Source organism: Plectropomus leopardus, chromosome 16, assembly GCF_026936395.1.
Source record: "Plectropomus leopardus strain MGB_pleo_1.0 chromosome 16, ASM2693639v1, whole genome shotgun sequence".
Classification (NCBI taxonomy): Eukaryota; Metazoa; Chordata; class Actinopteri; order Perciformes; family Serranidae; genus Plectropomus; species Plectropomus leopardus.
The window spans coordinates 18,766,121-18,792,486 of NC_142191.1; the positions used below are offsets into that span (position 1 = coordinate 18,766,121).

The following is a 26,366-nucleotide window of genomic DNA, read 5'->3' on the forward strand; positions in this document are numbered from 1 at the left end:
GGCCCTCTATACTTTTTAAGAAATTGTATTTGCCACCAGTGAAGTGGTGTCAAAAGTACAGTCTTTTACTCTAAAACATGGTAGATTAGAAGCAATGCTGGGTAGTTACTAGTTACATGTAATTAAATTACAAAATACATGTTATTTTAAGCAGTTACAGTTACTAAGAAAAATGTATGTTTATAAATTAGTAGTAATCACACACATTACTTTGATTAAATTAAATTTAATTAAAATTATTGCATTAATTACTTGTTAAATTTTAACAGGGTATTTTATAATCTATAACCTATTACATGTCAAAAGTAACTTTCCTAAAACCGATTACAAATATAAAATGACAAAATGGAAATATCCAATGAAGGTAAAATACCTCAAATTGGTATTTAAGTACAGTATTTGAGGAAAAATCCTCCACTGCATTGTGGATGTACAGGAGGGACAAGTTTTTGGCAAATGTCTTGCTTTCTTTATTCTATTTTACTCGGTGCAGGCTTTGAACTCAGCAACAGGCATTTTTGCCAATTTGGTCACTATGGTAATGGCAGTGAATATTTCACTGTTTCCTGCCTGGAAACCATGGAAAGGAGACGCTTGTGAGGTTTAAAGCTCACTGCTCAGGAGGGGCAGGATATATTTTATTTTTATTATATTTTTCTACAGTTGAGTTATTCATCTTGTCAGTTGAGAATCTTTGCAGCGAGGCACGGTTTTGTCAGGCAGCAGAGTGTGTGTGTGTGTGCCTGTGTGTCTGTGTGCATCCCTGAGAGCCGGGACCAACCGGCTGTTGCCATGGATACCCAGTGCTGACACCACAAGAACCGTGTAGGCTTGTTGAAGATATAATTAATAACAAAGGATTAGAGGCAAAGGTAGCATGGGGCTCAGTATGAGAAACCTCATCACACAGTTACTATAATTGGCACCCTTTCTGTATGCGCGTGTGTGTGTGAGGACGCCACAAGAAAAGTTACCGAAAAATAAGCATGGAAGCAGTACTCTCATACTCTGCTGCTGCATTTATCTTCTTGACAAGCAATTTGCTCTAAATATGTTTTCTTGGTTCTTGGCCAGAAACTTGTAGGTAGATGTTTTCTGAAAGTTATTTATTTGGGCCAATGTTGCCTTGGTGGTTGCCTTGATGCCTGCATACTGAATATCTTCTGAACATTTATTAAACAAACATAATTAGATAATTGATATTACTAAAATTGATACTATTTAATAAACTGTAACTTAATTCATGGAACTATTGGGATGATCGCCATTCAATTTTGCACAGACATTTATAGTTCTCGGAGGATGAAGCCTCATGGGACTTCTCTAGTGCCTCCATAACATTTTTTTTTTAGTGAATGTCTCAACAAATGAAAAACAACAGATATACAATGTTCAGAGGATGAGATGTTGTTAACTTTAGGATGAATTTATGAAAACAAGTAATGCGTGCACGCTTACTCCATACCACAAAAGTTTAATAAGGATGTTTCCATCAAACTCTTAAAAAATATGTTTTAAAAAAAGTCTTTTTTATTAGTTTTTGACCTGACGAAGATCCAAGTAGAATCAAAATGTTGCCTTCATTAAATTTTTGTGGCATGGAGTAAGTGTGCCATCTTTACTTTTTTCTTCATTAACACTGTTTCTGACAGCTTTGCACTTATGTGATGTGTTTATAATTACTCTCCTTCAACTTTTGGATGGTTTGCCAAGACTTTCATGTTACCCTCAGGATGAATTGTAATAACTCTGGTAATACCTTAAAGCTGGTGTAGGCAGTTTGATTTTGGCTTCATTGGGCATATTGCATATTGTTTTAACTGGTCTGAGACAAAACTAGTCCCTTGCACCTCCTCTTGGCTCTGTTTTCAGGCTTCAGAAAATCTAGGCTGTGATGGGAGACTTCGGCCAATCACGGGTAATTGGCTGTTCTACAAGTGCAGATGTGTGTGCACGTCCCTTCAGAAAAGCCTGCAGAGAGAGTTGCTATTCTCGCATTGGACTCAACTGCCCATACTGCAAAGCAATGCAAAAAGAAGACCGACTTATTAAAAAGAGTCTAAAAGAGAGTCTGACAATAAATGAAATAACACATGTCAAAATTGGCAGAGCATGTCAGGGATAGAGAGAAAACGTTGCTAATAGTTTAGCTGTCTGCTAACTGTAGCCAGAGGCTCACAGCTGTGGCTTCAAATGCACATTTATGTAGGTAACGTTTATGAAAGCCTCAAATGTCTTCCTCTGCTTCACTCCCCACTGCTACAGACCACCTCACTAGGAAGAGAGCGGGAAGCAGCTCAAGAGACTGACCCCGAGTCAGTGACCACAGCAACACAAATCCAGACAGCATAATCCTCAACTTTGGAGAACTGACAGCCCCGACTCACCGCCAGATCAGCAAACTTCATGTGGCTGTCATTATACAGGTTAGTTCCCAGGTTGCTGCTGGCCATCATTCCACTATGACACCCAGCTAATTCTTGTCTCACCTGTGATCTGATAAACAGAGAGAGAGAGCGGGGCAAGGACAGACTGAGGGAATGAGCTGCGTGCAATTCTACAATGAAATAAGATTAAATAAATCAGTGTATGGGAAACGCTGGCTTACTGTATGAAGCGTGTGGGTGTTTGCACTGTCTGAATTCGAGCCATCACAGCTGCTGACCAAAGGCTCCTGTCCCAAGCTGCTGCCCACTCTCCTCCAAGGGAAGCTGTCCAGAGCGGCTGGGGGCGAAACAGAGGCGGAGGGATGGTGGGGTGGCTAGCTAATTCTTGTCTTATTTGTGGTCTGATGGAAATAGAGAGAGAGAGAGGACGGCAAGGAGGGAATGAGCTGCATATAACTGTACACTGAAATAAGATTAAATTAATAAATAAACCAGTGTATGGGAACTGCGTGAAGTGTGTGCATATGCCCTTGATCTTCGGGTTGGAGGGCCTAAGGACAGAGAGGAGGAGGAAGATGTTATTTTTCTTTAGTTTTTGCAGATTTCTGCCCACTCCAACTTTAACTTTCATCTAGCTCCATCATCTGGCCAAAATTGTATTGTGTTGAATACTGTTGACTAAATACCTTCAAAACTAATGACAACCCACTGTGGCAGTAAAGGTATGAATACCACACTGTGAAAATACTCTGTTACAAGCAAATGTCCTGCAAAATATTACGTAAGTAAAAGTAATTAAGTAAAATGTTAAGTATCAAGTAAAGTATTAAGTATCAGTCAAATGTTCTTAAAGTATTAAAAGTAAAAGAAACCCAATGCAGACAGATCTAAAAATGGAAGAAACACCCTGAAAATTTAAAATTAGAAAAAAATAAGAAATAAAATAAATGAATAAATTAATGATTAATATGAATATTTGGCGATCAATTTGACTAAAGCTATCAGATAAATTCAGTACAATATTTCTCTCTGAACTATAGTGAAGTAAAAGTCTTAAGTGGCATAAAAAAGAAAATACTCAAGTAAAGTACAAGTCACGTGTGTACTTGAGTACAGTACTTGAGTAAATGTACTTAGTTTCATTTCACCACCGTTAATCAGTGAATGTTAGCATGCTAACACGCTAACTCAGATGGTGAATATGGTAAACATACCTGCCAGACTTCAGCATGGTCAGTATGAGCATATTAGCATACTGGTGTTGGCTCTGGAGGACTGTTGTATTACTGCATTAGTTATAGTCAAAGGCAAATTTATAGTTCACATACCCCTAAGCAATGCAAACAGGTGTAGTAGAGGGAAAAAAAATAAAAAAAATTATAAAAACAATATAAGCAAGCAAAAGCCCACTGAAGAAAAACGCAAAAACAAACTAACAATTACATTTTACTGAAAAGGAAATCTTTTAAAAGCAATGGTAAACAGGTAGGTCTTTAGCTTGGATTTAAAAGTGGTCAGCGCTGTCTCAAGCCTTAGTTCTTCTGGCAATTTGTTCTAAATTTAAGAATTATAGCTAAAAGGCAGCTAAAGGCAGCTTTACTATGTTTATTTTTGACTCGGGGAACAACCACAATCAAAAGTAAGGCAGATGTACCTAACAAACTTGGCAACTGAGTGCACATAACAAACTAGAATCCAAGGTGACAAATGCATTGATTTTTTGTTATGTTGTCTGCAGTGTTTGGACTGCACTTCCCAGAAACCACAGAGAAGCTACTGCCATGATGTCTTCTGCTGTTGATGAAGTTGGGGGTTTCTGCAGGTGGCGCTCCTTTCTTCATCTGTTTAACTTTGAAGTCTGTCAACAACACTCAGTGACTCTGCTGCATGATGCTGCAGTTACATTTGCTATGCGACTGAGTAAGTGGAGCACACACATGGTGATATGACAGGCTCTGTTGATAGTGTGGTATGATAATGACATGTATCAAGGTCAGCTGGTCCCCTCCCCAGCACGTCCTTATAGAAATATTATCCGGGGTACATCCACTGTGAACTCCCAAGAACTAAAGCTATAGATTATGATGCTGTAAGTCTAAGAGTTTTTCTGAATGCTTTCATCCAGCACAGGGCTGCTGGTTTATGCTTTGTGAAGATTAAACTGGTTTTGTCTGTGCTAACAGGCTTCTCGTTTGAAACAGATGCTCATTGCCTTTGTGGTATGCATTATGTGCTTCTGTAATTGCTGTCTGACTGATGTTATTGCAGACCTTACTGTGTGTTCTGCAGGGATCCCAGGGAACCTATCTCTACACCTACCGTATGAGCTGGCCCTTATTCAATTTAGCCCATTCTCATTTGATTGCACAGTGTGGGTCTGTGAAAGCGACCCCACAGGTTTGGAGGTATTGACAAGTGTCTCTGCATGAGATGGATTACTGATGCTGTGTCTGATGACACGCTGCTTCCTCATCGTGGCTTTTCACAAGTGCACCTTTTAGCCATTATTGACAGGCTTTGCTAAGGTACAAGACACAGTTAGTACATGAACATCCAATATGCAGACCTGAAGATGGGAGCAGGTTAAGTGATTCTCTAAAAAGGCTTCCAACAATCTGAAATCAATTGCTGCTTTCTGTGTTGCTCCAGTGATCCTACTGATCGCACGTTGCTTTGAGTTTTAGGCGGGCTTTCTTGTCCTCTCATACAAGCTATTAATTCACTGATGCATTTTATCAGTTTTTGGGTTAAAACATTAAATGGTGCAGTGTGGGAATAGAAGATTACTTTTTCTTCCAGCGTTTTAGATTTATCTGCCCTGTGTGGAAGGGATCAGCCTGCTCTTTGTGACTCCCATCTTTAATATATGTTGTTTTTTGTTTTTGCTGTAAATCAGCCTCAAGTTAAACTGGCTTTTGTCATTTTGAGAGGCACAAACTGGCCTCTGGCCAGTGTTTACAACACATTCTCATCCCAACTCCTCAAATACCACTGCTTTGTCAGTGGACTTACAGGTCAGAGTATGACAATACCTTTTCTGCATCAGTTTTGGACATTCGGGGAAGGCATGTTAATTTTCATTGCATGCTTTATGTCTCTTTTCAAAATAAACGTCTTTTCATAGAAAATGCACAGTTTTTGCTCATTAATTGCATAGTTTTTTCCCAATAAACTTACAACATAGGTAAAGAATTTGTTTACATTTAAATCCTTGAGTTTAAGCCACAAAAACACGTGGTTAGGTTTAGACCCCCCCCCCAAAAAATTATGATTTGGTTTAAAGGGTATGATTGTTAATAATTTAATATAACGTCATGTGACATACGTCACTGACATAGCCAGCTCCACGTAATAGCACTCTACATTAAAAAAATAACTAAATGAATTTTTCACATAGGAGACAAGTTGGGTTGTTGTTCTCTGTGTCAGAATCATCTGCCCCCCAGTGGGTATCATACTGCCACAAAGGTTGCCTCTGTGCATTGGACGCATTGGTCCACTGACAAAGCAGCGGCATTTGATGAGTTTGGAGTGAGAATGGGCTGGTGTTTAGCCTGAGACGGTGTGGGCAGGTGAGAGAGCTTCTCTGATGAGAAGGACAGGCCTGGCAGCAGTGAAACACTTCCATAGTAACAGCTGATTGCCACAAGGCCATACTTTCCTCATTGCCTGAGCAGATCAGCTGTGTCATTTAGTCTGCTCTGCCAGCTTAGCAAGGGACGCAGAAACTGTGGCCCCTGCAGAGGCTCAGCCCAGCCAGGCAGCAATGCAACTGTCCAGCGAGGGATAGCGCAGTGCAACCACTGAGCAAGCAAGCATCACCAATTATCTCCACCTCTGCGCTTATAGCAGGAATCCATTTCAGCACCATTACCTCTGGGCAGCCATGGGCTGACAGTCTCTCCCGTCAGGGCGATAGTTCTAAATTGGCTCCCACCCCTCTCCTCCTCCTGAGATTGAAAAGAGATTATTAAAGACATTCATCATAGAAGAGGCCTGAGTCTGTCTGGAAGGTCTGAAAATGGTGAGGAATGGCAGCACAATGGAGAGGGCCCTGAAGAAAGAGCGGAAACAGGATGGAGCGGAGAGAAAATGATATAGAGATATGTCTGTATGCTAAAGGCTGGGTGCTCCTCCTTGGTTCCAGACAGGGTGGTCCCATGAGTGTCCTGAGAACCGGCTGGGCTGTAGCAGCAGGCAGGGTATTGGGCCGCGAGTCTGGAGGAACGCATGCGCATAATGGGCCATCCAGTCTCGGCTCAAACCCTACATATCGGATGCAGCGCTAATGATACCCTGGGGACCGAAACAGTCTGGTTCCTGCATGACGAGATGCACCGTACAGTATATTATCCCTGTCTGATCCGATTGAAAGACTTGGGGGAAAGTCTGTACAGGTAGCACAAGTTGAAGGTCTCCTTTGTGGTCTTATGCTCAGACATCAAATTAGATCATAATGGCTAGGAATATTACAGATTATTAGGGTGAAAAAAGTCTGCAGATGTTTTTGTTGTGGAGGAATAACACAGAGAAGACTTGTACATTGTTACACACAGCACAAATTGAAGTGCTGGATGCTGCGTTTGTTTGTTTCTCCTATTGCATATTCCAGAAGACTAATGAGCCTTTACTTCCTGTTCATTCATTTTTAACTCATGCTTCAAATTAGGCTCCTACATTAAGTAGACTCCATCCGGCCCGGTTTGGTATGTGGCATTTATTTCTGTCAACCTGCTGCCACTCACTTGCCAATCCTGATCTCTGTCACTCCTCCCATGCACAGACTAAGTGAGGTGTTATCGATGTAGTTATGTAACTACTTGAATATTGATGAACATTAGAGCTACAGTATGCCCATATGAGTACACGCTTCAGTATGCAAAAGCTGTCTTCGTGATACAGATTGCATGCACATCAGGCGATGATTAAATTAAGAATGAGAATGAGGTAATACCCAAGCATCTCAAATTGTGAAACTGTAACATCAGCTAATTAAGTTAGCAAACTACACATTTTATAGCCCTTGATAAAAAAGTGTGTGCATAATTGTGTGTGTGTGTGTGTGTGTGTGTGTGCCTGTTAGTGGATGAATGTATGTACTCCACTATACTGTATGTGCAGGCTCTTGTCATGCACTCTTCATTTGTATACCTACGAAAATAGTGCACTATAATATTATATATATCACATGTAATCGTGAAGGCTGCAATCACGTGACCAATGCGCTGACAAGGGTCAAGAATTAATTAGTATAAGTCTACATATGGAGCCAGGTTGGGTTGTTGGGTGAGCAAAACAAACAAAAGACTTTTACCAAGGAGATTGGTGTTTGTGTCCTGTGTGAAACTCAGTGTACTTTGTATTATTATTATTATTATTATTATTATTATTATTATTATTATTATTATTATTATTATTATTATTATTATTATTATTATTATTATTATTATTTTACGGCAATTCGTCACCACATTTCTTTTCCTAAACCTATCCTAATACCTCATGCTAAATATGTAATGTGAAAGAACTATTTCGTTTACACTAATTTGTTAAATATCATAGGAACCATTGTATTAGGATGTGTTGATATGTGCATGGACAATTTTAAAGTTGAATTGTCAGTAGAAAAAGAAATGGAAACCAAAATATTCTATGTATAATTTAAAGGAATACTTAAAGGAAATCCGCTAATTCACTTTCTCATCAAGACTTCGATTGAAAAGATCAATGCCAAGTATAGAGCTGTAGGCAGAAAGCAATTAGCTACGGAGTCTTGTTGAGTAATGGATTACAGTGATCTTAAATCTCAATATCCTTCATTAATAAAACAATCACTCTTATGAAGATATGTATGTGTGAGTAGAAAGAGTTTTTTGGCTGTAGACTTATCAGTAGGAACATGTATAAATATTGACGAATACCTTATTTAAAGATATGCTCAGCTGGACTTTCCTAAAAAACAGTGTATAGACAAAAGTAATCCCTCTTAGTCATTACTCATAACCAACTAGAAGTGGTGTAAGGGTATGTATCTGTAGTGACTCTGCCCTCTGTCTTTATTTTCTTCTTATTTTGCTGTGTTTGGGACATTCCTGGGCACAGCGTGCAGGCGTAGTCTGGAATTATTAAAAAAGTAGCGACCAATATTGATTTATTGATATATATCAATTCAGAATATCTGAAACAATATCAATTCTCATTTTCTGCAGTATCGATATGCCAGTCAGTCTGACTTACTCATTTTTTTCCTTTCTTACCTGTTTTTTTGACAGGACAACTGAAGATAGACAGGAAAGGCAGGAGAGAGAGGACAACATGCAGCAAAGGGCAGTGGGTCAAAAATCAAACCTCAGCCTCTGCAGTAAGGTCTCAGCCTTTCAAACATGGGGCGCACACTCTACCAGGTGAGCTACAGGGTGCCTCGCTCCCTCTCTCATATTGTTAATGTTTGAAGTTAGAAATTCCAGTATCATGACAACACTAGGTGTCAGACTATAAGCAGCCACATCCAAAAGAAAAAAAATCCTGGACCCAACGCTGTCAAACATAAATACGGTATAGTCTGGCAAAACAGCAAGCGGACAAAGCAGGAATTGGCTTTCACCTTCACAAGTGATACTGATTACAGTCAGAAAGGGACAATTCAAACACAATATACCTTTAATTCTTAATTTCCACAGAGGATTGGTTTGACATTTTGGGAAAAACGTTTATGTTATCTCCTTTTTTTTCATTAAGTATTTAATAGAGGCAGGAAGCCTTTAGTTCTGAATAAAGCCTGGAGGCGGGGAGAAAACTGTATTATTCCACAATAAAAAGTCAGTTTAAAGCATACAGTAAGTCTTACAGTTCTTTCTTTAGCACCGCTGTTTTGTTAATGAGAGATATTGATAAGATTACCGTGATCCATTACTCAACAAGCCCATCCATTAGTCTGTATGTCTGTGTGTCAGCTGTCATGTGCTCTGTTGGATCAATGCTTTTCTACGACCACTGACCTGGAAAAAGCTGAAAAAGCTTTTCTCGCTCTGCTATCAATACACGGTCTAATTAAAAACAGCACCCTCGGAGTGAGCTCTGCTCAACTAGCAGAGACACTTGCTACAATTGTGTTAGAATTCCCTCTCATTAAACCCGAACCTGGAGCTGCTGCAGATTAACAGCAAAGAAGCTGTGACTTTCACCATCTATAACTTTGGCCTCAGAACAAAGATAAGAGGATATTATGCTGTTTGTTGGCAAATATTAAAAAATCTGTGATAGTTTTGGTAGACTGACCCAAAAGGATGTCTTCACAATTCTCTGCATTACATTTTAAGACAAGGATGTCCTTGCCTGACATAGCAGGGGGTTATTCTGGCACTAAAGGAGGCCATCTGTTCAGCCTAGAGTGAAATGTATTGGATCTCTTCTAGGTCAGGCTTGCACAATAATGAGACAGGATTGGGGTAGAACTCTTTAAATTTGGGGCTGTCCACTGGACCATGGATCATCTGCCAGCTGCAACAATTAGAGAAGCAACACATCCATGCAGACAGGCTGATGGATGGGACGAGCAACACAGCCTGCATCCTCTCCCAGAGAGGCAGAGCAAAGCAGGGCCTGCTGTCACCAAAATCCTGGGCCTCCCCTGAAGCTTTCAGCGATCAGGTCTGGCTGGAGGAGCTGTTAGGTCCCTCTTATAACCAGTCCTTCTCTAGACAGCCATGCTGCCCCAGTGCCCCCAGCAGCAGTCCAGGAGGCAGCAGCGATGGGACCAGCAGCCTGTACAGCTGGAGCTCAGGGGTCACCTGCCTTCTGCACAGCTCCATAAAGAAGCAATGCCAGGAAGCGTTTCAAACTCGGTTGAGAGAAGAGAGACTGTTTGGGAAGTGTGCAGGTTGTCCTTCCAGGGGGGCTCACCCACGGGTGGAGCAGGGCGGAGACAGCAACCACAACAAACTCCACGCATGGCCAGAGAGAGGTGATCTGTGTCAGGGGAGGGGCTCTGCACAGACCCATGCAAGCACTAAAAGTGTAAAACTACAGTGTCTACTGGAGGAAAAGATCGAAGCCAAAGTGAAGTTTTCACAGTTCCTGGATGAGGTGACATCCAACGTGCTCGACCCAAACAGCCTGCAGGCATATGGGAAACCAGTCTCTCCCTCCAGTTTCATCACCACAACTCCACCCGAGCCTGAAGACAAGATTAAAGTGGCAGCACAGTGGAGCCCCGGGCTGCCCTGCTCAATGGCCCAACTGCAGGGCTTCTTATATGAGCAGACCCAAGAAGAGCAGACTCCCCTCGACCCAGCACAGAAAACTTATCTGGAGACGGACATTGACACCGTGAGGAGCCATGACGAGCCACAGGACCTGGAGATAAAAGTAGAGACGCTGCCACAGCTCGAGACAGACGAGAAGGACATGATTCCTCCTCCTCCACAGTTCCGGGAAGGGTTTGAAATGAAGAGTCACTTTCCGGAGTTTGATGGTGACTTCCCCAGATACCCCTACAGATCTGCCTCTCTGCCCAGGGGCATCAACATGGTGAGTGATGAAAGTCATCCCAGTCTTTAATCAAAGCCAGGCCTCGGAACATATGTTATGATTGGAGCGGAAATTGTTTCTCACAGAGTTTGAAGTGATGCCTGAATAAATCAAGTCTTTGGATGATTTGAGTGAGCTGTTCTTGATTTTTCTAGGGCCTTTCTGCGCTATTACTCAGAGCTTAAAGAGATGCAGGAAGAAAAGGGCAAGCCATAAAGTTACTTGTTCTTTGTCTATTGCAGTCAATGGGCTTTTTGTTTTAATCAAGATTTAACTCAGCATACAGTAAGTCATCTATACAGCAATAACATACATTAATCAGAAAAGTGTCAAATGAAGATGTGTGGAAAAAATATCGACAATAAGTGAGTCTTTATTTTCACAATCTTTTCATTTTACACAAGACAAGACAAACACGCAGATGTGCAGTGGTGGAATGTTACTAAGTACATTTACTCAAGGACTACTTAAATACTATTTTGTGGTGCTTTTACTCAAGTATTTCCATTTTATGGTCTTTATAATTCTACTTCACTACATTTCAGATGGGAATATTGTATTTTCTACTCTATTTGACATTTTTTATCACTAGTTACTGTTAAGATGGAGATATTCCACAATGGACAATAAAAATCTTTTAAATACAGCACATTGTTAAAGATTAAACTAGTGATTTCCAACCGATTAGGCTTCTGACATCTTACAAAAAAAAGTTTAATGTTGCGTTCACATACTGTAGAGTCAGGGGGATGGTGGACAGCAAACTTGATAATTAGGTGAGGTTGGCAAAGAATACCGGTAACGATGGACATCATTACTATTCAAAGTAAAAATACTTCAGCTATTTTCCATCCTCTTTGAGGGACTTTACAACTGGATCTCATGTAGCTCCTGAACACAAGACAAAAAAACCCCAACAACAACAAAATAAACAGGCGATCTGGTAAATTACTGGACCTTACTTTAAAAAAACCCCATAAAACTGAATGCTAAATAATAATTATTTAATGTTTTTTTCTATTCTTTGTAAGCAATCCAATATCACCATTGCCACATATCTGTCTCGCCATTCTGTCAGACTGTTTTTTCCGTGCTGTCCAGATGATGTCCGTCTGCTACTGTCTGCCACCGTCTGCCATTTGCCTTATTCTATGTGAATGCAGTATAATCACCAATTCAATACATGTTTAAATGACCAGTACTTTTAAAAAATCTGTTTATATGTTTTTGCAATATTTTTTTTTAACATAACACAAACAATTGTGTATATGCATCTCCTTCCCTCTCCTGTCCCCTCAGCAGAGGTAAACAGGAATAATCAGTACTTTTACTTAAATACTTTAACTGCTAATACTGTTACTTAAGTAGTATTTTTACTTTTCATGGAGTTTTTTTTACATTTCTGTATTGGTACTTTTAATCAAGTAAAGGATCTGAATTCTTCTTCACCACTGCAATTACAGGAAACAAAAATGGTAGTCATATGGTCATATGTATATATATATATGTATATATATATATATGTATATGTATATATATATATGTATATGTATATATATATATATATATATACACACACATACATACCATACATACATACATTTACATACAGGTATACACATTTATACCCTCATCCCCACATATATATGCATTCATGTGCAAACATGCTCTTGTACATATACACCCTGAAAGAAAAGAAAAGGACTTCTGACTTCAAGTAGCCATAAGCGTGTATTCATGAGCAGAAATGGTCTCACAGAGTTGGAATTGATGCCTGAATACATTGAGTCTTTGAATGAGATAAGTGAGCCGTTCTTGATTTTTCTAGTGCTTTGCTGCACTACTATTCAGAGCTTAAAGAGATGCAGGAAGAAAAGGGCAAGTCATAAAGTCACTAGTTCCTTGTCTAATGCCGTATATGGGATTTGTATTGACTGTTTTGGTTCACTCTCTTTGCTGTTGTCTGTGTTGTTTTTGGCCGCAGCAAGCACCTGTTTTTAGTGAAGACGCTCTGAAAATCTGCAGCAAAGGGTGACCTCTAGCTCACCCGGTAGAGTGTGCGCCCCATGTTGGCTGAGTCCTTGGCAGAGGCGTGGGTTTGGATCTAACTTGCGGTCCTTTGCTATGTTTCAGCACCTCTCTCTGATCCATCCGTTCCTGTCACTCTTTAGATGTTCCATAAAGGCACCAAAATTAATCCCACTAGCTTCTCAGCAAGTGAAATTATCAACTATCTGGTGAACATACTGTTCGTCAAAACCGAGCTAACATGAAAGTAAATGTTGAGCTTACATTTTTCAGGTGGCTAGAAAAACATCTCCAAACAAATGCTAATGTTGCTTCATATCTTTTGGATGTGTAAATAACCAACTATTTGGTAACAAGTTCATCATATAGACTAAAATGGTGATAATATTTCAGTGTAGTGTTAACAGCTTGTTTGCTCTTTTCTTAAATGTCCAAACAATGTGATATTTCATTTGATCGATTTTGTCCCATGGAAAAAATTAAAGCCCTTTGCTCACTGCACAAAAAACTCACTAACACTCTCTAACGTCTGAGTTTTGTATGTAATCGGAATGTTTGCAATCGGCATTCACACCTGGGTCATTCGACTCTGCAGTATTCACAGGTATATAACATATTACACATATTGTATATCTTCTGCTTCTTCTTCTTACTTATCTGTTGTACATTGCTGCATCATATACATATTGTGTGCTCTATTTCTAACTTTGCGTACTGGCTTTACGCATTGCATCGTAGCATAAGGCACATCGTTTTATATTTTACACACTGCATGTTAAGCGTATTTGTAATTTTTAAATATTCACATACTGGTGCTAATTGTTTTTTTATGACTGTATTTCTATTTTATGCTTTATATTTTGACATACTTTGTGCTGGTACTTCTTTCCACTTTATATAATTCTCTATGCTTGGCATTAGAGCAACTGTAGCAAATCACAATTTTCCCCTCGGGGATCAGTAAAGTTTTTCTTATTCTGATATCGGCTCCAGCTCTGATCGGCAGTGATGGAAACACAACACCTGGGTAAACATGTTAATTTTAGCCCCAATGCACCAACACAAACTACCGCCAATATCAGCAGAAGCAGTACTCAAACATTGCAAATTAGTCTGTGCTGAGTTTGAAAGAGAGGAAGAAGTAAGAGATATTTTAAAAAAGTAACCTCAGTAATATTTTCACTGGCCTCCATGCTACTTTCTACTAACCTGTTCTCCAGCCTGTCAATGTCGTTGAGTATGACACACCACTGGTAGATTTTGGTGGAAAAGGTATCTAATTAAAACTCAGTTTGTAAGACAATCCGCTGATCCACACAGGCATACTACCACTCAGCTGATCCACGAGATTTTATGATGATGATGTTGTGTCTGTGAGTGCGGTGCTCCATCCTGATCAGTGAACAGGCTTTTATAGGTGCGTTCTGATTAGCATTGTACCCATTGGCAGCTCCTCCAAACAATCCAAACTGAACAATGCAGTCATTTACTGACAGCCCCCTCACCAGCATTTATCGTGTGACATCCATCATTTACTCAGGTTGAGACATAACCTTTCTAAAGTGGCTGCAGATGAGAAGGACCCGTTTAAACAATTGTTTTACTTTAGGAATAGCAACTGGTGGTTTCCCTAGAGTTGCAGCAGTGTGTCATAGGAAGACAGGCCGAAGGACTTAATTAGCAATTACTGCATCAAAAGTGAGTGCATTTGCAGTCTCAGCATGACATTCATCTCACTGGTAGATGATAATCCATCCTCCTCTTGTTTCAAAATGTATTTTTCCAGTTCCTAAAAAGCATTTTTTTCTCAAATATCACAAGGTTTGGATTCCCTGGACAATATCTAGACAAGTGACTGCACTGTTTATGAGTTTTAATTTGCAGTTTGTCCGCGTTCCTCCATGAACCCAAAACATACTTGACAGATCTCCGAAAGTGGCACCGCTGCCATTTAATAATAAAGGAGAAGATCACATTGCCTTAATTTATTGTCTGATTAAAATTCAGCCTTTGCCGTCACCTTAGCAACTGCTTGGAAAAAAAGGTGGGTGGTGTGGGGGCTGAGAGAGGCAGGCATGCGAGCCTGTTGGTGTTCATCTCAGTGTAGTGTGTGTGCGCGCTTGTGTGTGTGTGTCGCTGCAAAGTTTCCTCACACGAGTCCTTGTACTTGTGTGAGCGCGGTAACGAAACATTCTTCACAGGCACACGACCTTCAGCTGTGCACTCGCCGAAGATGCAAACTCGATTCGTTAAGCATACCCCCACGGCTTAAAAGCGTGTTTTTATTGGTATTCTGACTCGGCTATGTTTCTCACTGACCCTGGAGATCAGTAATGTGTTCGCAGCGGTTGCCTCCTTCATTAACGACACTTGTGGACGTGTTTGAATCCCTCCCCTAACTACTGATGATTAAACCGACTTTTCCAACGTTCACCAAACCATAAAACATGATAACACAGCAGCACGGTTGCCACACTGGATCAGGCCTAAAGCTCAATGAAGATGAGAATGCTGGGGGAATGATGCATAATTCATTGCCATCAGAAAAAGGGCCAGCAGCAGACTTGTATAAAACGTATTCTCCCTAACAGCCTGGGACTTGAGATGTGAGATTCAACAGATTGGACCACCTGTTCCCCCTCACCTCCTCCCCCCTTCTCTCCCTCCTTTCTCTGTCTCTTTCCACCACCCCCTCCTCTCCCCTCTCTCTCTCTTCCCTCCCTCAGTCTTTGCACTTTCTCCGATTCAGCACCTAGACAAGGATATTGAGTTGCTGCCAGTATCCCTTGTGGGGGGGCTTGCCATGTATCTGCAGTCTGGCTGCAATGGAGGTTTCCGCTCTCTCCCTCTGCACTCCCTCCCACCTTCCTTCTTCCTCTCTTTCTCACTCTCTCCCCTCACACTCTTGGTATGATATGATTGTTCCCTTCTCACCTCAAGTAAGCGCAGATGCAGACAGCCGGATGAGGGCTTTCTCACGAGCAGAGACAGAGTGGAGGGAGAGGAGCAAATGAGGGAGCAGGGACGAGAGAAGGGGGGGGAGAAACATAAACAAAAACAGAGGGGGGAAACAGAGAGCGTGCCTGCTGATGAATATGTATGTTTTGTTTCTGTTTGTGCTGCAGCGATGCTCTACTTGGCAGCACCCGGGCCAGTTTTATGGGTCCCCTCCACTAACATGCTGTCATTTCCTTTAGGTGCCTGACGAAGAGATGAACATAGACACTATCAGGTAAGCTTCTCTCTCTCTCCATCTCTCTCTTTCTCTCTGCACACATCTTTCAGCGCTCCATCATCACGCCCCCGCGTTCTCCCTGTCTTCTTCCTTTAAGCTCCTTCCCTCCCACTCTTCCTCTCTGTCTTTCCACTCTTGCACAGTCTCTCTCCCTCTCCGTCTTCCCTCCTGGCTCAGCTGCTGCTGTTGGAGTGGTGTGGTGGTGCTGGAGGTGGCAGCGGCAGCGGCGGCAGTGGTGGTGGGGTGGTGTGCATGTGGTGGGGTTTCTCTGAGCTTCAAGGGAGAGCTGGGTAAGCCAATCCAGATAGCATATAGAGGGGGGTTTTCTCCATTTCCCCGGCGAGGCTCAGGCGGCAGGATTTTTATCTCTCGGTCTCCAGGATGAAGCTCTGCGTGAGCGGAAGGTACTGCTTCACCGTTTGCATCTTTGATTTGGATTACAAAGCTGGCTTGGTTGTGTCTGTGTGAACGTGTGTACATGTACACATCTGTGTGTGTGATGTGTGTCAGTTTGTGCTCTCTGTGCGTTGATGCAGTGCTGTCAGGAATGATCTGCTTTTCTGATAGTTTGTTAAAGATAAAAGGATGTTTTTTTGTTGCAGAACAAGGCTGGCGATGAATGCAGGGAATCTCTTGGCTTGAAAATTCACTGCAGCGTATATGTGGCATTATTGTAAAAGCCTTTTCTCTATGGGATCAATCAAGAGTGATTTTTAATTAGTCTTGAATGTGTTACGGCAGTAAAAATGTCCATCCTTGGCTCTTACATATCATCTTATGCATGATTTCAGACAGTCACCTGTCGGAATGCACCTATAACATTGATTAATTACTCTGCATGGCAGCGCTGCTTTGCCTCTGTGAACAACTAAGAAATAGTAGCTATAATCAGTTATTTTTTATGTATTTAAATAAACCTGACAGTTTCAAGTGTTCATACAACACCTAGGTGATAACTAACTAATGCCTGCATGAACAGATTTTGATGAGCTCATTACAAAATTACAAGTGCTCACCCACTTTTCTGATTAAAGTTGCGCTGCACGCAAATTAAAGCAGCAAAGCAAACATGACGAGATGCAGAAGAAGGCTTTGCTTCTTTTTGCAGTTTCTCCCTCTCCTCTCCTCTCCTCTCCTCTCCTCTCCTCTCCTCTCCTCTCCTCTCCTTTTTACCTCACTGTCCTACAGTAGGCATGTTGTAATTGATACTATTACTAATGAACCATTATTAATCCACAGATGGAAATAGATCCCTTTTGTGTTCGATTACCGATGGTATTATTACGATTTCAGGCAGATTACAGTTTAAAAGCCGTTTAACCAGCCGATGAGGGGGTAATTAATCTGACGGGGTGTTTCTCCAATATCAGGCATCAATTGTCCTCACCTCTGTGTCACAGCTTTAATTGAATTATAGCAGCTCTGCTGAGATAAGAGGGGGTAGTCCTGCGCCTTTTTCCTCTCGCTCTTTGCTGAATAGGAAACAAGGTCACCTGTGGCCTCTGAAGACGCTGTGATGAGGTTAAACAGGAAGCTGGATCTACCTGACAAGCCTGACCCCACATGTACCCCCCACCCACCCCCACATCTCATCTTCAAGACGCCTTCCAGTCTAAGTGATGAAATGTCCTGAAATCTCTTCCCCTCTCTTGCTCTCTCTTTTTCTCTTTCGCAATTTCTGTCCCTCCCGTGGCCAGGCTCTTGCGTCGGGGCCCCGTGGCGGAGATAGAGATGTAAATTTTACATGGAGCTCCAGAGCAGCGGAGACTGAATGAACAGATTTAAAGTTTCTTAAGAGTTTTTAAAAGTGTTGTCTGAATATTCAAGCAAATGTCAAAAAGCAATTTTCTGCTAAAGTGTTTTACTTTAGAAATGAGATCGACACCACACAAAAAAAAGTGACAGCTGCTCTGGAAGGATGATTGACAGTCCAAAATTGAATGCTGCTTTCCAAAAGAGTGATGAGGAAATTACGTCCTTGGCTGGCAAGAAAACAAAAGTTTGACATAGTTTTAGGGTTTTAACATCTTGAATAATGAGATTCAGGTAAAGTGGATGTAAATTTAGAATAATCTGTAGTTGGTATTCATCATTTGAAGCAACACCATTAAACAGAAAGAACAGACAAATAAAAGTGTTTATTAGATATAATGCAGTGCTTTTGGAACTTGCTAGGAAATACTTAGAAAAGTTTAAACTATTGAACATCACCATAGTCACTCAGAGAAGATGAACAGATAGCACTTATTTTGACAACCTCACCTCCTAATCGATTTAGTTTCTGCTCAGAAGCTTTTAATCATTTCACATTCATTATATAATCTCCCACAGATGTTCAGTTGGTTTGAACATGTAGGGGCAAAGTTTATAGCATATGATTCACCTCATTTTCATACTCATTTAACCATTCAGTGACCCCCCCTGCCCTGTATGGAAGTAGCTGCATTTGTTGTTGTCCACTCACTTATTTAAAGAAATTGACATGTTTAGGATTATGCTTATTTACTTTCTTGCAGAGAGTTATATATGAGACGATCAATACTACTCTCATTTCTGACAGCCATAATCAGGTCAGCCTATCTTGGCATAAAGACTATAAATGGGGAAAGAGCTAGTCTTGCTCTAAAGGCAACAAAACCTGCCTTCCGGCATCTTTACAGCCCACGAATTAACACTTTATATCTGTTTTCTTTTTTAATATGCAAAACCACAAGTGTAAAAACACCAAGTTGCTGTGACTTCCTTTAGTTTTGCTGTCCGAACAACCAAAGGAGAGTTTAGGAAGTGAAACTGGAACTCAACATTTTTACACTTTGATTTTTGTACCGACCAAATTAACAAGATACATGTAAGTTAATGAGATTTATAAGCGCTGGCAGGCAGATTTTGATAACAGATTCAGGTTAGCTGCTCCCCACTGTTTCTAGCCTTTATGCTAAATTAAGCTGACGAGCTTCCAGAGGTAGCTCCAGATATAGGGGTGACAATATTCTTACCTAACTCTCAGCAAGAAAACAAATAAGAATTTCCCATGATGTTAAAGTATTCCTTCAGTTTCAATTTAACTTAAAAGCAACCTGGTCTCATTCCTATAGAGCATCAAAACACACTGCTTTGGCAGTGTCCCCTGCGTTATGAAAATGAAGCCCGGGGCACAGTTTTGCGTCTGGGTGAGTCGCACCAGCTTTCCAACAACTCCAGGCGTGTTTTTTAGCGACACGCTGCTGCGTTTCCAGCTGCATTGGCACCAATCAGAGCCAGGTGTTTCTTCCAATCACAAGTCAAGAATCTTTGTTGCCTACACCTAACTTCGAACCCCCTCTTACCAACAAATATGTGCTACTCAAAGGCAGGTATTTTTTGGCCAGCCAACCAGCCTAAATGTAACAGTGTTCCTTGGTGACATCCATGATCTTCTGTCATTATAACCAAGTAGTTTTGGTACCTAAACCTAACCTCGCACCCCTTCAGTGTCAGGATAAAACGCAAAAGGCTTCCCCTGGCGACATTTTAGAGATGCCCAGGGCTTCTGCCACAGTGGCAAGATATGCTCAACAGGGATTTGATCGTGTTGCTTAAAAACCTTTTTTTTAACCTTCTCAGGTTGTAGTCTCTGCTTATACTAAACTATGTAACCGGTTGTTAATTAATATAACCAGATATATCATCCCCATGGTCCTCAGCTCCCTAATTCCCCTATTCCCCTAATATTACACACTTTACATCTGTCCTCCTTGTGATTTACAAATATTTGTAAGCCTGTATATCTTGTGATATAAACTGACGTTATCAGAAATTGGTATCTTTGCTGTTAAAATTGCAACAAAGGAAAATAAATGCTTCAAATGCAGTTTGAATGGTAAATATCTGTTCAGCCACTGTCGAGATATTCAGGGTTCTCACAGTCATGGAAAAAGTCATGAAAATTCACAATCACATTTTCTAGACCGGGAAAGGTCACTGATTAAGTAAAAATCATTGAAAGTTTTGGGAAAAGTCATGGAGTCTTGTAGTGTGTTATAAAATTGTTACAGTAATTTTCTGTGGATAGCCTTTCATGTAATGAAGTATAACTGCAAATGTATTTTCTGTAGCTGTCAGCGTAACGTAGTGTTAATATGTGACCACGGCGCTTTGAATATTGTCATGTATGCTTCTTCATTTTCTTCCCACTTTCCATTTCCCCCTTCATGTATAACAGCTTATGAAGTTTAGGTGTGAATTGTATAATAGGTCCTTAAAAAGTCACGAAAATGTTTAGAAATTTTGTCCATTACAATATGTGGGAAACTTGGATATTAATGTCCGAAGTCAAGAAAACCATCTTGCCTGCAATTTAATGGCATAGATTTTAAGGAGTATAATACAATGGGCTTTAAGCTGTAAGTGGGTGATTTCGACCCAGAGAAACGTGCATTGAACATTTGACCTGGGGCTTAAACTTTGCTAAGAACATAAAACCTTTTTTTTAATTTGTCGTATTAAGAGGATATGGAGCTGGAGAACAAAGGACCAAGGGAACATAGGTACGCTCACTAGGAGATAGGGTGGTCTGACGAGGTGAGAGGTTAGTTTTGATCTGCTTAAGTGGACAGTGTTGGTCTAACAGCCTAATGCTCTTTTCTCTCCTCTGTGGTCTGAACAGTTGGCCTCTCTCCTCTCTCCTCTCTCCTCTCTCCTCTCTCCTCTCTCTTGCTCTCTCTCTCTGCACTGACAGCTCCTCTGGGGGTTATTAAGTGTATCTTATCATCTCAACCCCATTATTCCTGGTCCCCTTTGCCCTCTTCAGCACCGGCGGTCAGATCATACAGGTCGGATTTATTCCTCGTGACGGTGAAGCGGTCGACCATGTTAATGGCTGATGGCTTCTTCGTGTATAATAGCTGCCATAACTCAAGTTTTGGACATTACATAGCAATCTACAGTATGTGATAAGTCCAGTTCCTTTCTGAAATGGAAGCACTGAAATTCAAAGTGAGGCTTTTGTTAAACTTTAGTCACTGTGATCACAAGTGACAGTAATGGGATAATGCTCAACACCACACTACTGCTTAGCATTCTGCTAAAATGCTAAAAGCTGCTGTAATAGTAGCACAAGTGGAAAATAGACAAAACCTCAGCGCATAGCGCACTACAGTGTATGTGAATGAAGGTGAATATGATATATATATATATTACATTTAACAAACATTTGCTAGCATTAGCTGCCTTAAGCTAAATGAAATCAAAAATCTAAATCAAACCAGACAAAACAAGGCTGAAGCAGCAAAAAACTTCAATTTACATCTGTAAGACGGAGAATGTTATTTCCCTGTGTTGATTTCTAATTGGCAGTAGCAGTACATATTGTATTTGTGAGCTATTGATTGATATTGGTCCTTATGGTGCCGGTCCTGATGCTGCATTATTGTGGCTGTCATGACCTGTTGGAGGTGATGTGTGCTACATTACCAGGAGCTGTTTGCCATATTTAAGCTCACTGAATTATTACAGGAGTTATATAGGATATAACTATATAGAATATGTGTCTGTGTCATGTTGTTTGTGCTTTATGTGTTTCTATTATGCTTTTTAACACTAGCTGCAAACACAAATTGCCCTTCGGGGCACATAATACAATTAAATTGAATTGAAAATTTAGTTCACGTAGACTCACTGTATTTTGAACACTTGCTGCGGTAAATTCGCTCTGCTGCCGTCATACGTCCCCACACAAGCTTGAATGCTTGCCTTGTCTCTTGGGAAGGGTCTTACAAATCAAAACAAGTTTTATTGAAACTTTCGGACCAATTATTTAAGAGAAAACATGAAAAAACTACCAAGGTACATCGTCTGAACCACACATGGGAGTACAGTGAACACTCACTGTAGTTAGCAGACATTTCTGATGCTCTGAAAGCATTATGTTTTGTTTATCAAATGTCATTGAATACAGTATAAATGTTATTTCAAAATACTTACATTCAGTTGTTGTCCATTTTCTGACAGTAATCTGTCATGTTTGTTACTTCTAAACTTGTTAAGTTCATAATTTAAGGTGGGATAGATTTATAAAAGGTGAGACCTAAACTGCTGTATGGTCATTTTAATTATTTTTTATATTTATTGAGTTTTATCACGATTAAAATCACCCTGAAAATAGTATTTTGCATAATCCCCATACTGGACCTTTTAGTTACAAAATCCTCCCCAGCCACCAGATTGAAAAATCACCCTGTTCTCTGTCAAATGAATAACGTAGATGCTTCTTGGATGGTCAAAAGATGAAAAAAGAGGGAAATTTGATGACACAGATATGTATTTAATTTATGACCAGGAAGTATTTAAATTATTTATATCAAAAGTCAAGTGTCTGGAATAAAGTGATATCTGAAATGCAGTGAGTCTGCATTACATAGCTTTTAAGTGTCAGACAGAAAAGAAGGATGTCTGAAAAAACATTTTTGTATTTGACAGCAGCAGCAGGGATGTAAGGGTCTGTGAGCTGCAGTTTGACTACTTTTTTGTGGAACTGAGTTAAAGGATAGTTCAACATTCCAGGGAATACATTTATGTGCTTTCTTACTAACAATTAGATGAAAAGTTTGGCAGTCATTTATATCCATCTGTTAAACATAAATCTACAACCAACAAACACTTAGCTTAGCATAAAACTTGGAATCAGGCAAAATCCAACTATCAGCACCTCTAAAGCTTACTAATCAGCATGTTCTTGTTTGTTTAATCCCTACAAAAAATGCTTGCAAAAATGTGTCTCCAAATTTATGTAAAAAATCATATGATATAAAACTAAAGAGGCACTCCTCCATGAAAACCAAAAGTCCACTCTTCTATGATCTGCAAATCTGCAAGCGCAACTACTGTGTGTCTGGATATATTTCTTAGAAATCTCTGGTAGAGTTTACTGCCGATGATCCATATGTGCATGTAAAAAAAAGCGTACGTATAATGATTGGTATGATAGGTGTGTATGGTGTGTGCAAAATCTGTCAGGGGCCCATGCTGTAAGGTGATTGTTTTTGACGTTTGGAGAAACGGGAGTTTGAATCCAGGGCAGGCTGCAAGATAAGAGCTGATAAATTTGGTGCCTCGGCTGCTGTCCATGGTGCTGATCAAAGCCTGGTTTGCAGGATGGGAGGGACGTCCTTCAGTTTAGTAATAGGGTCGACTGTTCAGCGGCCATGTATTTTGGCCTTACTTCACTGGGGAAGAGAGCAGGCGCCAACTCACAGACTATGGCTGAAGCAACCTGAATTCAGCCTGCACAGCCCCAGGAGGGGCCTGATCCTGGATCATAAGATCAACAAACGTTTTGTTGCTGTCGTTAGGATGAAGACATAATGCTACGTCTTTTAACCCCTGGCAAAATGTGAGGTGGGTTGCTGGGTGTTACTCTTGTGCCCACTCTGTGCCCCAGGGATGACGTTTTTCTACAGGCCAACCCGGAAGCTAACATCGCCCTGATTCCCTTTTCAAAAATCCCATGGAATTTTTTCATTGGATTTTAGATCATTGCAGAAAATATGCTCTGTTGTAAACAAATGTTTATGATACTTACACATTTTAGTCAGCAAGATAATCTCCACAACACCTTTTTTAGGATTTTTAAAGCCTAAATGTAATTGCAAGAAGTAAAAAGCTAATGTTAAGCTATTAACATCGTCACCACCGCTAAAAGGCTGTAAAGCCGTGTCCAGCATAGCTGGTTGTGATGACGTTCCGTAGTCTCATTAAGCCTCTTGTTTGCAGCCACCTTTTTTCAAGACACATAGAAGCTTCAGAGTACGAGCGTTTACTGATGTATTTTATGTCATAGAACAAAACATGAAAGTCTCTTGTGTTAACCACAGCAAGCAAAAACACATTCAAAGAACTTGTTGACTTTGAAATAAGAGAACTAGAGGCGCTAAAATGCTAATCATTTCTGTGTTTTTGGAGTCATTACCGGGCTTCTCTATTGCACCTGATATTCCCTAAGCGACCATAACCAGCACTGAGACATAGCCTAGTTACCGCAAATCCAGAGTTGAGAGCCTTTTTTTTAAAAGTGTGTATTAGGCCGAAAATGTTGATCTCCTCCATATTTACCATAGACTGATTTTTATGGGAAAAAGGAAAGCTATTTGCTAGTTGTTATTAGTTGGCTTCACATGCGGTGTGCGTTATCTAAGTTTCAAAAGTTGAGCTTTGTTTATCTCAGTGTGCAGCTTTTGCACCCTCAAAAACAGGCATTTAAGAATGCATGCCACTACTGTATCTCACTTGCATCTGAACGGGCCTCTATGTTGATAACACTGGATTTTAGGGCACAAAAAAATGAGGCATGTGTAAGGGCCATTACAGAGGTTAAACTTAGGGCTTTCACTGGCCACCAGACTGCTGTGAAAATTTGAATTTGTATTTTAAATACTTTGGTGGCTGCAATGGGCTACGGTTACATGCGCACCATTATTCCCCTTTTATACAGAATATGACAGGATTCTGGGTTTAATGTGGGTCATGTAAATAGCTTATTTCATTTCAATGTTCCAAATTAAGCCATTATTCAAATTTTGCATTTTCTCATTAAGAAATGTGGGAGATGCCAGTATAACTTGGTTTGTAGCAGACATGTTTACAGTCAATTTGGAATATGCATCTCAACTGGGGTTTTCACCGCAGCTTGTGACACAAGGCCTCTTGTCTGTTTACTGGTGGTTCTGTGCATTGTCATCAATACATTGTACACAAACCAACTAGCCAACAGCTGCCAAGGCTGTGGAGTAGAGATGCATGCCGAAGAAAATCCCACATGCACACCTGCACACCTGCTTTTAAACTTTATAAAAGAGGTGGATATCAACAGATTTCTGGATATGTGGAAATATTGCAGCACTGACCTTTTCAGAAAGACGAAGGAAAGAAAGAAAGAGTCCCAACAAGTCTGCCACTGGTAGGAAATGGGGAAAAAAATCTTGTTTTGATGCAAAATGACAAGGGGTTCCAGCTGTTCTTCCTCTTCATATTTTGATGCGATAAAAGCCATATAAGGGCATGTTAGTCGGAGTATGCATGGCTACATGTAAACAGGAATATTAGTGGAATATTCATTTTCATTGGTCTTATAAATAGCTAAGTAGTAATATTGTCTTTTTCGGAATAAGGGCGAAAACCAGACTATTTTTATGCATTTAGAAGTATTCAGTGTAAAGCCTGTGTGCCACGGCTGTCCAGGGGCTCAGCCCACTTTGACCCCTGGTTATGTGTGTCTGTGTATGCGTGTGCATGAGCATGTGCTTGTGCCCAAGAAAAAATATTTGCACTGGGGCCAATCACAATTATGGTACGCCGCTGATTTTAACCAAACGTAAACCTTTTAAATGTAAAATTACAGTGACCTTACCAATGTGGAGTATCAAACTGTGAGGGAGGTTTCGAGGAAATTAAACACATAAATTAATGTTTTCTCTCTGATTTCTGGGGCTTGTTTGCCTGCAGTGATCCCAATCTGGAGGTCACAGATTACACATCTTTTTTTATATGCCACTGCATTAATGGAAAAGCTTTTCTGGAAAGCTGTTAGTGGTATATTGCTTTCTGTACTTTCTCAGTATAGTCTCTGTTTTTGTGGGAACTCCATTCATGCATCCCTGAATTGAGGCTTTTTAGGCGGCCTCTTGAGAGTCATGGATGGACCTGTAAGTACATCTGAGCAGCCTGTTATATGTGTATAAGAGGCAAATGCTTATTGGCTCACGCACACAGAGACAGACATACATGGAAACCAGGAACACAGAGTGTTACACTGCAGGCTTGCAGATTTGCAGAGGTGGTTCCTTTGTTGTGTCTAATCACTACCTGTCCATTCGAGCTCCGCTCGTAAACAATATGTTGTGATAGTGGGCGGTGTGTCGTCTTTGTGCTGTGTGTGTGCATATGTGTGCATGCATGTGTGTTTGTGTCTGTTCTATTTTTAATGAGCTGAACCCTTTTGAAAGCTGCTTGCGCTTCTTCGTCCCATCTCCCCTTTGTTGTGGCTGAAAAGATGGCAAACGTTGGCCTTATTTTTGTGTATGCCACAACATTTAGTAACCACTTTTATTAAGAAAATTATTGTTCAACCAAAAAAGGCGGACAACAAAATAGTGAGGGTACTGAATGAAACAGAATGACAGAATGCTTTACTCTCGACTTTATGGAAAAATTGA

At 40.5% G+C, this 26,366-nt stretch overlaps 1 protein-coding gene across 9 annotated transcripts in view; it reads left to right on the forward strand.

The window, feature by feature from the left end:
* Positions 1-26,366, forward strand: part of LOC121955488 (brain-enriched guanylate kinase-associated protein) — a 48,688-nt gene that overhangs the window by 1,979 nt on the left and 20,343 nt on the right. For 3 of the 9 annotated variants that reach the window (XM_042503473.2, XM_042503467.2, XM_042503470.2), the window contains exons 2-3: positions 2,266-2,426; positions 16,142-16,176. In XM_042503473.2, the coding sequence (XP_042359407.1) occupies positions 16,157-16,176 (20 nt within the window). In that variant the 5' untranslated portion in view covers positions 2,266-2,426; positions 16,142-16,156. Of the gene's footprint in view, positions 1-2,265; positions 2,427-4,125; positions 4,308-8,659; positions 8,792-9,908; positions 10,917-16,141; positions 16,177-16,243; positions 16,584-26,366 lie in introns of those variants that run through there. The other 6 variants (XM_088089096.1, XM_088089095.1, XM_088089097.1 and 3 more) reach the window with 6 other exon arrangements.